Below are 12,833 nucleotides of genomic sequence, written 5' to 3' on the forward strand. Positions count from 1 at the left end.
CCAGGATTGGTTTCGTCTGTATACAACGATCGTTAATTATTTTCATCGAAGACGATATCACGAACTACAAAAAAAAAAACAATAATATCAGAATTTTTAAACATTTACAAATTTACAATTGGCCTACGGAATAAATTGACAGAACGAACCATATCTTTATGGAATAAGTACAATTCATATCGAAAAATTATAACGAAAAACAAAATCTCATTTAATTATTAAATAATTGTTTAATTGATTGAATCCCTAGGTAGTTAGATAGTTAGTTATTATTAATTATTATTATTATTATTATTTATAAAAAAAAATGAAAAATTAGATGTTTAAAATTAGTTCGCGCATTATTTGCACTCCTGCCTAACGTAAAAACAAATAACAAGGGAATTAAATTAGATAAATAGGTCCCACTTTAAAAGTAAGTATAAAACTATAATTAATTAAAAAGTTTAAAATGGTTTGGTAGGTCTCCAATGGGTTGCCCAATCCCCAAGCCTCTAGAGTGATATAATAAGACGTGCCTGCATTTAAATACGAATTCTTATAACCTAACAATACAAACAAAAACAAACTATTTAATAATTAATTGTTTAATTTTGTTATTTTGTACGAGTATATTTTTATTGATAAGACAAAAAATTTTATTCCATTATACCGAGAATGATGATATGTGTTATCTTATGCTTTTGAATTAATATTGTTATTGTTATTGCTATAATTATTACTACTATTACCATTATCATTATTATTAGTATTATTGTTATTATTATTGTTGTTATTATTATGATTATAACTTATTTAAACGCTCGTCTTCTAATTGCGCTGACATGAATGGTTAGTTGCTGAACAATATTACAAATGTGCATACGTGTTTGATCTGAACTGTTAAATGATATTTTAAAACTGTTGACAATGCATTAAGCGAGCTAAATGTTTAGATAATACTTAAGTAATGTTAGTTATACTATATATTGCAATATTATATGTATATATATATATATAATTTTATTAATTATATAAATATATATATATATATATATGTTTCATCATAAAATGTTTTACACAGTAAATAGTAACGTAATTATAATTATTACTATAAATAAATATAAATATAATGGTTAAAATAAATGGAATTATAAATGATAATAATAATGAACAAAAAATATACGTAAAGTGACAGATAAATGCAGGCTACGAATATACTATTTAATTGTTGCATTGAATTGATGTAATATAAAAAAAAAAAAATATAAAAAAAAAGAAACTAAGTTAAATGGGTGTCGAAAATTGCAGCAGCTATCACTGCTAGAATCATGCATAGAATATTTGCGTGTTGCCTTATCATATGTGAAGAAACTTTTCGATGCGGTGTGGCATCGTAATAATTATAATAATGATACAAATAATAATAATAATAATGATGATAATACTAATAATAATGATAATTGTATTGGCTTGGCGCACTGGCGGTAATAGAAGTTACGACAAGCACCTGAACATTTTAATAAAAGTTATAATAATAATGACAATGTATATTCTCAGTGATTACATAAAATGTGAAGGAAAAGATTGATGGTAATGATAAATATATATGAATGAGAGGTGAGACAACGGAGATTCTGAATAAGAGTTGTTAAGTTAATTAATAAATTCATTTTAAAAAAAGTATTGTTCTGTTGATATGAGTTTCGTTTATGAGGAATAGCATCGGATGGAGCTTTCAATTTTAAAAAAATAAACTCATTGATATGCGTACGCACCGATAATATATATACATCTTGTTATTTGTAATAAATAAAAAAAAAATTAATAAGAATTGTTGCTTTTATTTTTTTTCATCACCTTCAGTAGTTAAGAATTTATTTTTAGTTATTGAAATAAAAAATCAAATTTATTTTAATTATAAAAATTTTAATTAATTAATTTGTTTAAAAATATTCACTAACTTTATCAGTAACTCGAAAGAGTCATTGAATTTAAAATAAAAAAATGATAAAATTAAAAAAACAATTTTTTTCATCCTTAGTATGAGTTTATGAGGAATAGCATCGGATGGAGCTTTCAATTTTAAAAAAATAAACTCATTGATATGCGTACGCACCGATAATATATATACATCTTCTTATTTATAATAAATAAAAAAAAATTAATAAGAATTGCTTTTATCTTCTTTTTTTATCACCTTCAGTAGTTAAGAATTTATTTTTAGTTATTGAAATAAAAAATCAAATTTATTTTAATTATCAAAATTTTAATTAATTTATTTAAAAATATTTACTAACTTTATTAGTAACTCGAAAAAGTCATTGAAGTTAAAATAAAAAAAATGATTATAAATAGAAAAAAAAATTTTTTTTCATCCTAAAAATGTGCTTATAAGGAATAGCATCGGATGGAGCTTTTAATTAAAAAAAAAATAAACTCATTAATATTCGTACGCACTGATAATATATATACATCTTGTTATTTGTAATAAATAAAAAAAAAAAATTAATAAGAATTGTTGTTTTTATTTTCTTTTTTCATCACCTTTCAGTAGTTAAGAATTTATTTTTAGTTATTGAAATAAAAAATAAAATTTTTTTTAATTAACTAATTTGTTCAAAAATATTTACTAACTTTATCAGTAACTCGAAAAAGTCATTGAATTTAAAATAAAAAAATGATTATAAAATTAAAAAAAAATTTTTTTTCATCTTAAAAAAAATTTCTTGCCATCATCGACCTGCAAAAAATTTTTAATCGACAGCTCAATAAAGTAATGACTTGCCGACAAACGTTGAATAAACCCAGCAAACATTAATAACATTTAGACCTATCACGCGAAATCCATTTTTTTTACCAAAAGACACTCGAGAAAAAGAGCATCTGGAGATCCTGAAGGCATCGTGGGAATGCCATCGCTGTGTAGTGTGTAGTGACGATAAAGGCAAAAAAGTCGCCAAGTCCCTAAATGATAACACAGATGCTGTTGGCGCCAAAAACCTACTCCATTTATTAAATAATCCGAAATAATTTGCGATGAAAATAATCCAGCTTAAAAAAAATTATCCCTTTGATCTCGTATACCCGATTCGAGACAAGAGAAGAGAATAAAAAGTCTCATACTCGTACAGATACTCATACTCATAATCAGTACAGCATATCCGTACGTACACCAATACTAATACATACCTTAAACATTTTTATCTCATTGTTTTTACATAAAGCAAACTTACCTTGAGCCGTACCACCCGATCCTGGCATCCTCTATCCTCATAATACAATCCTCTCGAGCTCGAAGCTCGAACCAGCAACCTATCAACATCAAGTGTCTGACGACTCGTTTTATGACCTTGTATTTTCTCTTATATGTCCTTTGTATACTCTCTCATAATAACAACACATATAATGCGTTGTACTTGATGCGATACGATTCATGTACCGAGGAAAACCAGAGCCAGAGAACCAGTCCTGTTATGTTTCGCACACATCATCCTCTAGCTCCCTGTATAGTACTCAGTACTCAGTCCTGGTCGTGTTGTGTTGGTGCTCTGTCTGTACACATTTTATTCCATCCCACATTTACAAGCAAATTCAAGACATTGTACATATAATACTAAGACTAAGATTTCTACATTCTGATAAAACGATTCGCGAACTTACTACCACATCTTCGCTCTACTCCTATCCTATCTTCGTACATCCATGCATATGATATTAAAGTTAACAGTTTTAACAATTTTTTAATTTTATTTAACAAATAAATTTATTTTGAAAAATTATTTATGAAAATTAAAGTAGCAGATATTTAATGAATTTTAGAATTTCTTTAAGAAATAAATTAGTGCAAAAAAAATTAGAAAAAAAATGTTGACATGTAGAAATTTAAAAAAATTAAAAATGCAATTTTTTAAAATTAATTTTTTGGAAGAAATTTTTTGTTAAATAAAATTAAAAAATTATGAAGTGACTGCTAACTTTAATGTAGTAAATTACTTAAAAAAAAAATGAAAATTAATTTAGCAGACATTTTATAATTTAAAGAATTTTTTTAATAAATAAATTATGTCAAAGAAAATGAGGAAAAAAATTGACATTTAGAAAATTAAAAAAATAAAAAATCCAATTTTTTAGAAATAATTTTTCGGAGCAAATTTATTTATTAAAAAAATTAAAAAATTGTCAAGCAACTGCTAACTTTAATGTCATAAATAAAGTTAGCCGAGATCTAAAAATTCTTATGATTTTTTTATTAAAGAATTATTACAAAAAAATTTGAAAAAATTTTTTTCATTTGTTAAAAACTTTAAAAACTTCAAGTGTAATTTTTTAAAAATATCTTTTAGCTATAAATTAATAAATTAAGCAAAATAAAAAAATCAAAAATGTCGGCTAACTTTATTATTATTAAAAAAAATTGCAATTTTAACTTTTTTAAATTTCTATAGGTCAATTTTTTTTTTCCATAATTTATTCGTTAAAAAAATTCTAAAAATTGTTAAATGTCGCTAAATTAATTTTCATTTCATGCATCCGTATTACACCGATAGCCAACCGTAATTTAAAACCACATACTTACAATATTCAGCACATACGTATAGTATTTTCTTCGTAGAATTAAAACCGCGTCCGTTGCTCGGGAGTTTTCGTGAATCTTCGCATCATCTGAAAGTAAAATCCATGTTATGCTTTTTTTTACTTTAAAAAAAAAAATCTTACAATCAAATACCAAAAAATAAAATACATTTCTTCTGATAAATCATTTTAGCGTCAATAAATATTTATTTTTATTAATTAATGCTTTTATTTTAAGTGTCTTGTTGTCTTCACCATTGAGACGGCAAATTTGCTGATGCAAAACTTTTGGAATGACGCTTCGTAGTGTTTCGTAAATCTTCGGTTATTTGTAGTAACGTCTTCGGGTGTTTACGTATTTTAACGGGCGCTACCTGTTGCGCATGCGCGGGATCTAGTGTAACCACTGACAAGCCGCGCGTATTCCCGACTCGACTAGCGTGCGAGTGCGTCGCGGACAAATGTCGTTTACTTTTTAAACACAAACATTTATTTTTTTTATTTACATTTTTTTCTCCGTCCTTTTTTCCGAGTATTTTTTTATAAAATAATTTAAAAACTATCGAGAGTTTTAACAAGTAATATTTTTTAGTGATTAGAGACATCTGGTGATTTATTTTTATGGTTATTTATTAAAATCAGCAGCAATAATAAATTTTAAAGAAAACTGCCTGCAGGATTCTAGTGACAGCTTCGCTGATTGTAAAAAAATATCAATAAATAAGTAAATAAAAGTCAAGTGTTAAAAAAAACCAGTGCAGTGGTTTATTTAATAAAAAGGCGAGTGTCAAGTGATATGCATTGTTTCCCGTTATTTATGTGGAGGTAGCTGTTACCAGAGACTTTGAGTCCTGGACAACTTAAAGGAAAATGGCAAGAGCCATAGCTGGGATCTACTTGCTCTCTATCTTGGCAGCTACTTATGCAGAAGTTATCGAAGAGCGAGGTAAGAAAATATTTTTTTTTTTGGAGTTTAAAATTATTTTATTTTAAAAACTAATTACTGCGTCGCAATTTTAATTATCGTCGCTAGAAACGTTAATTTTTTTGAATAATCTTCTTTACGCTGATTATCGCATTCAAGATAACACCTATATTTGATCAACACCAACTTGATAAATAGTACTCTAGTATCAAGATAACATCAGCGTATGTCTTGCTCGAGGTTTTGGTATTAAAAAATCTCACGTTACCGAGCTGTTTATAAGGCGAGAAGAAAATATAAAACACTTGCTACGCTGCTTTTATATTATTTATATATTCTGTTTTACGGCGTATTATTACTAAGTTTTATTCATATCATGTTGATACTAATATGAAGTTTCGGTTTGTTGATGTACGCTCCAGACGCTGATCTTCGTTTGAGAATAGTAAACGCTCTGTTCTGCCAAAAGGTAGTATGTGTTTCTAAAATTTTACTGAAATACTGAAAGTTTCAATTCTTATAATTTATTTCAATATTTAAAATATACTTAATGAGTTTTTTAAATAAAAAAATTGACTCAAAAAAAAATTTTTTTTAATTTCTATGTGGAATTTTTAATAAATTTTTTTATAATAATATCCTTTTTTATAATTTTTTAAAATAATATCCTGGTAAAAATTCTAAAAATTGTCAGATTCAAGGAGAACATTTTTTTTAAAGAAAAATAATTATTCAAAAATTTTAAAGGATTATTAGAGTTTTAAATTCTTTTTTAATTTTTTAAATTATTTTTCTTTTGATATTTTTACTCCAATAAAATAAAAAATAAAAAATTACTCATTTTACAAACCGCAAATTCCAAAAAAAATTAAACTACGTGGTTAAAAGTAATTTAAATAATTAAATACCAAAAATCAATACTCCAAAAGATAATTCACTGCAAACATTATTAATCAAATTAATTGAAATTCAATTCCTAAAATATTTAGCATTGTATCTAATTTAAAATATCAAAAAACGCCTTCTGTCAGAACAGAGCAGAACCTGGATTTTATTTTATTTATCTGGATATTACACGGTTTGGTTAAAAAATAAACACAAACATAAATATAAATATTAAAATATTGAAATACATGGAGTATACCAGTAGGAGCAATATATAATGCGTATGTGTACTAGGTACTAAAATTCCAGAGTTTGCGTGAATAAAATAATTTAATATTTTATAAACCGAGACCCTGAAGACCTGGGCAAAGAAATGTACCTGTATTATATTAATACACATACACATACGCTTATAAAATACATATAAATATATAATAGTGCTAGGATGTATGCTGGAGGAACGAAATGCCTCAACATCATCCAGCTCACTCGAATCTGCTACAAAGCACCGGCTCCTTGTCCCACTCGTTCTACTTGACCAAGGAAGGCATAGACAGAGGAGTGGTAGCCAGCCAACCATTAAGTCTGAATCCGAGTAGGTCTGATGTGAGTCCTGGGTCCGTAATATAAACCTATACCTGTACTACACTGTATACCTTTACCAAGACTGAGATTGAGACTGAGACTCTAACCTCCAGTGACTCCTCAGAAACTCTCTTTACTTTATATTACTTTACTTGCTACTTCATACTCCTGGTGCTTGGTTCCGAGCCCAGCTAGGACTGAACACAAGGAATAGACGATATATAGTGCATCTACCTTCCACCTTGACTCTTCTGTCATGTCTTTCTTTTATCCACCAGTACTGTCGTAGTTGCCTTTTCATTTATTTTTTTTTTTATTTTATTATTATTGTCATTATTTATTATGATTGTTATTATCCTCTTTTTCCTCAATTCGTCAAAGTGTGACTTCTTTTATATAAAAAATGCTGGACACGGAACCCAAGATTGAGGACTAGACTTGGATTTGAGACTGGTTTTATTTTATTGTCCTCGTGTTAGCCTGCCGTACCTTTCTTTGTTCGTCGTGTTAAGTTTGTTGTATATTTTCTTATATGTCTTTGCTTTCATTTTATTTCGCTGTGCATCGAGATTCTTGAGTTTTCATCTCAAGTTGTTGAAAAAATCAACTTTGATGGAATTCAGGGAATTTTTCTTTCAAATTATCAATATTGGATTAAAAAATTTGAAGAGTTAGATACACAGAAATAAAAATGTTTTTGAATCAAGTATATAATTTTGAAGAACTTAATATTCTTGATTTGAGTAGAAAAATTCTTGATTTAAAGAAATTTTACTTGATTCAAGAATTTTTCGTCTTGATTCAAGACAATTATCCTCTTCAAAATTATATTCTTGGTTCAAGAATTTTTATCTTGAATCAAGTTAATTATTTCTTTAGTGCAGTTTGGTGCTTACATACTTTTCTACTGATTGTTCTGAAAAATTGTTCAAAATTTTCTAATAGTTCAAAAGTAATTTTTAAAAAATACTCCAAAATTTTTAGAATTGTAAAAATTGAAATTTTATTGCTAAAATATCAAATATACGATTTTGAGAATAAAAATTAACGATTAAACGTATTTTTGTTTATTAAAAAACCTTCAATAATTGTAAAAATTGCTCCGAAAATAAAAGTGCACAATTTTTGAAGGTTTTAGAACTTAAAAAATAAAAATAAGAGTCTTTTTCTAAAAAACATGTCCAAAAAATCTTCCAAAGTAATATTTTGTTTTAATATCAAGTCACTAGAATGTTTAATATTTCAAATAATTTATTAGAGTATAACAAACAAAATATAACTCAAAGTTCCATAACAATAATCAAAAAACAAATACATAAATTAGTCATTCAATCTTACACTATATTTTTGTTTGTATATATAATAGTAAATCTCTTCATATATCAAACATATCAAATAGAGAAGATATAGAATTATGCGTGTAATTTAAATATAACATTGATTTCAATCCCCACACATTTTCTTACAGATAAAAATCTCGTGAAGCAAATCATAGTTAATTAAATAATTAAATCATTTTTCTAAAGCTTAAAAAAATATTGAAGCTATTAATAAAGGAAGTTTACTCTAAAAAATTTTAATTAATAAAAAAACAATGAAAATTAGACATTTAACAATTTTTATAAGTTTTAAAAAAAAATAAATTATTCAAAAAAATCTACTTAGACAAATCATAAGAAACCATAAATGCAATTTTTAGAAAATAATTTAAAAGCGTTTATTGATTTAAATGTAATTAAAAAATGTACATATAATTTAATCGTATTAATATTAGTATAATTTATATTAATATCTATAATTTTTGCACAAAGAATGGATGGAATTGAAGTTGGCTCCAATGGTACGGAAAAATAAAAAATCAAAGTCAATGTAACTGAATTGTATGGGTGATATGACAAATAAAGATTTAAGAGTACATATGACGAGCATGATGATGATGAAGAAGTAGAAGTAGAGGTGAATGTATGCATTGATGCACTCTTTTAAAAGCTGTGATTGCTGTCGCGAGTACAGTAAGGCCAGGATAACTCAATTGGTTAGCAGCTTGATGCTAAAGTACATTTACGATAAATCACGATCGTAAAGTCCAATTCATGGTTCATTATAAATATTTTATTTGCTGTAGATATTTTATTCATCGCTCCTCGTTCTATGTTTTATCATAAAATTATCCACATTCATCTAATCTGCGGTTTTTTTCTATTTCCTTATTGTATTTATATTATCATTATGCAGCTTTCGTTTATTTTTCTAATTAAAAATATTACACAGAGGACATTGTTCATAGCAAGTGGCATTAGGCTTAGTCATTTGTTGATTATTTATTATTGCACTATGACTGTGACTAGATTGTTGGTCAATGTAAGTGTAGAGTGCAATTAAACAAAAGAAGACATTTAATCAATAATAGGGTCGTATTTAGTGAAATAATAACGGCAATGATAATGATTAATGATCAATCATCAATGATAATCAACAGAGTAGATAGCAGATAGCAAATATGTATGATGATTTGCGGGTACTGATGTGTCATCAGTTGTCATCGAGATTGGTTCAAGTGGTGTTGACCTGGATGAGATCGAGGAGAAGAGACACGATGCTCTTTCGTGGGAACACGTCATCATCCACATTGAGGATCACGTGCTTATATTATTATTTATTTATTTATTTATACAAGATTCTTTAGATTCTTTATTTCTTCATAGATTGGAATTTTATTTCAGAACTATTTCACAATTAAGAAGAGTCAAGCGGCAACTATAGTATCGCGAAAAAGCAATTACAATTATTCTGTAAACATATTTTGGAAATCTTGATATTTTTTAGGACACAAACATCATGTGTTAAAATAAAATATTGAGCCTAGTAGTTTTCATATTTCTATAATTGTTTTAACTGTTAAATTAATAATAACTTTACTGAGATTTCCTTAAATTATCACAGAAGCATTGTTTAATTCGATGATTCTTGAGAAAAGATCCTTGAGTCGAATGAAAATTAATAAAGAATATAATATTTAAATGAAAGACATAAAAGATCCTTCGGTTGTAGATTTCTTGTAGGTTTTGTTAATGAGTTTGGAATTCATGGGAATGTACTGTGAATAAGATGTTGATGGACGTTCATTACGAGATTATTAAGTGTGTAAGAGATGAAAGAGAAGAGAAACCGGAGTATGAGACTCGATCTCTTAGTGTCAGTCTGGTAGAAAGACACGAGAGCCAGTATGAAGGCTTTTGTGTTTATTGTACTCGTGTGCTCTGCGTAATGACGCTCTGGATCTCGATGTGTGAGAGCAGCATCCACAGGGAGCGGCTTTTACACATAATTATTTAATGGACTAATGAAATGATACACCCGCCGAATCTAAGCCATTTACAACTTTCATTTTATTACTCCTTTATTTGTAATTAATTCTCTTATTTATTATTATTGTAGAACATTGCGCTGCTGGAAATTTTTTCTTCTTTAGAATTCATTATTAAATTTATTAACTATAAAATTAATACTCTGTTAATTAACATAAAAAGTGTCAAATTAATGCAATGTTAAATTTATACTCAAATTAACGAATATCTAATATCTTTTTTGAAAAATAAATTATTAATGTAATTTAAAAAAGTTTTTTTTTTCTTATAATTCGTTCGAATTAATTTTGAAGAAAACCAAAATTCTACACTGAGAAAAAAAAATACTTTTGCTCAATTAACAATTTCTTGGCTCAAGAAATTCGCTGACGATCAAATATTCTATTATTATTAATTATTAATTTCTAAAGAGAAGAACATCAATATTTATCTTTGTATAATAGATAAACAAAAGAATAGCTTTATTTAAATTAAGTAAAAATTACTTCAATCAATCCAACAATTTCTTGAGCTTAGAATATACATTATTGAAAATTTTCAAGAACATAAATTCTTGAATCAAGAAAATTTTCTTAATAAAAGTATTTTTTTTTTTTCAGTGTAAAGTCTAAAAAAAAATCTAACTAAAATTTTTCTTCCTATTAAAGTATAAATACTTTCATTAATTTCATTTAAAAAATCCAAAAATATTTCTTCGTCTCTTAATTCTTAATAATAATTATTAATTCTTTCAATTAAAATAAAATCTGTATTTTTTTTTTAAAATCTCACGGTTATGGTCCAAAGATGAATAAAATTTAATTTTAAACTTCCGTGACTTGCATCGAAGTTAAAAAAATACTTGAAGTACATACTAAAACATTAATACCCATGATTAGATAAAATTTTAAAGTGAGATAATTACTAATGCTCCTAAATAGAAAAAACAAATATCCTCTACTTAGTTATGAGATTTATTATCGATCGAAAAGATTTTTCTGTAAAATTATCTAATGATATTTTCCCCGAAAAATTTCGTAGCTGAATAAATATTTTAGCAACAAAACTAAAATTTAAAATCCAAAATTTCTTATTTTTACTTCACTTTGTGTTATTATTCTCGGGCACAAAAAATTGAAAAGCTTGCATCGAAGAATAGACGGGAAGAGACTGCGTCCAGAGTCGAATGGCTGGAATAAGTATAAGTATTTTTTCTTTTTTTCCATTGAAAAGGATAGAAGCATCATCCTCTTTTTCTTCATCAACAAAGTCAAACTGGTTTATCCTGTCCATTATCGTACCTCAATCGCGAGTTTCAGTTTAAGAGTCAAGTGGAAGTGGATGTAAAAAATGATAACTAAATCGGTAAAATTAAAAATCAAATTATTTTGAATAAATTTAAATTCATACTCGTAATAATTGAATTTATTTTTGCATAACGAAAACCGAAATCAAGCATCAATGCCCTTCTCAGGTGTACGGGCCAGCATTTCTTTACGGGTATTTTCTTTTTTCTTTCTATTTTATTTGGATTTTTTTTTCAACAGCAGAAAGACTCCCAGTGGTCCATGTCCATGTACCATACCGGCTGATCTAGACCATACAGTAGAGATAAATAGGATTGTACAGGTCACCCCCGTCTCACTAAAATCTTCTCGACAGGGCGTCCTTTTTTTTACTAAAGCCAAACGAATTCCATTCACTCATTCACTCTTGTGTTATGTTGTACCTTCGCTAGGTTGCCACATCCTCGTTCCTTTAAAATTCCAACTTGCTAAAAATGCTTTGGATTTATTAAAATAATATTTTATTTAAAAATTTTACTCTTAAAAATCGATAAATTTAATTTATAGCATTAAAATTTTTCAGTCAAAAAAATATTTAATAAATTTTCAGTGTTATTCATTGAATTTTTGTCGATTTTAATGATTCATATTATTTATATTATTTTTATTACTTTTATTTGCGTACAAAGATGAATCAGAGGCTTAAAATTAATTCAAAATTAATCATTTCAGATAAATAATTTTTATCAATTTCTGATTAATCGTAAAAGAGAAAACTTTATATAATTTTAAAGAAAAAAATAAAAAAACTTCGTCTGGAAAATTTTAATAAATACTTCCTGTATTATCTCCTAAAAAGATGCATCGAATGTAAATTAAAGCATCATACCAGTACCAGTAAACACCCATTTCCGTAAATTCGAGATACATCATCGTTAATTTTTGAAACGGCCAATTTAATAACTTAATTAAAAAATTGTTTTTTAAAAAATGAAAATGAAAATGTTTCCTTGTTTTTGAGTCCGGTTAGAGAAAAAAAATAATAACCTTAAGTAAGATAAATTTATTCATCATTAAAATTCTTTTTACTGTACAAAACACAAGTTGAAAGGTAAAGGTAAAGGCAAAAGGTGACACAATAATAATCATAAAAAAAAAAAAAAAAAACATAAATGGCCTTCAATTAAAATAGTAGAGATTTAATAAAACGGAAGTGTCGGATAGATATGATAAAACGCGGCGTTAAACCTG

At 26.7% G+C, this 12,833-nt stretch overlaps 1 protein-coding gene and 1 long non-coding RNA gene across 2 annotated transcripts in view; one reads left to right on the top strand and one right to left on the bottom strand.

Annotated features, from left to right (window-relative positions):
* Positions 1-2,674: 2,674 nt before the first annotated feature.
* Positions 2,675-4,997, bottom strand: LOC123259899. The gene is made up of 3 exons (XR_006508339.1): positions 4,724-4,997; positions 4,559-4,644; positions 2,675-3,534 (listed from the first exon to the last, which is right to left on the bottom strand). It is a non-coding gene; the product is annotated as an uncharacterized LOC123259899 (long non-coding RNA).
* A 195-nt stretch (positions 4,998-5,192) lies between these two features.
* LOC123259894 (epidermal growth factor receptor) overlaps positions 5,193-12,833 on the top strand; it is a 45,492-nt gene continuing 37,851 nt past the window's right edge. The window contains exon 1 of the mRNA XM_044720691.1: positions 5,193-5,500. Within this exon, the coding sequence (XP_044576626.1) occupies positions 5,425-5,500 (76 nt within the window). The 5' untranslated portion in view covers positions 5,193-5,424. The remainder of the gene's footprint in view (positions 5,501-12,833) is intronic.

Source organism: Cotesia glomerata, linkage group LG2 (genome assembly GCF_020080835.1).
Source record: "Cotesia glomerata isolate CgM1 linkage group LG2, MPM_Cglom_v2.3, whole genome shotgun sequence".
NCBI classification, from domain to species: Eukaryota; Metazoa; Arthropoda; class Insecta; order Hymenoptera; family Braconidae; genus Cotesia; species Cotesia glomerata.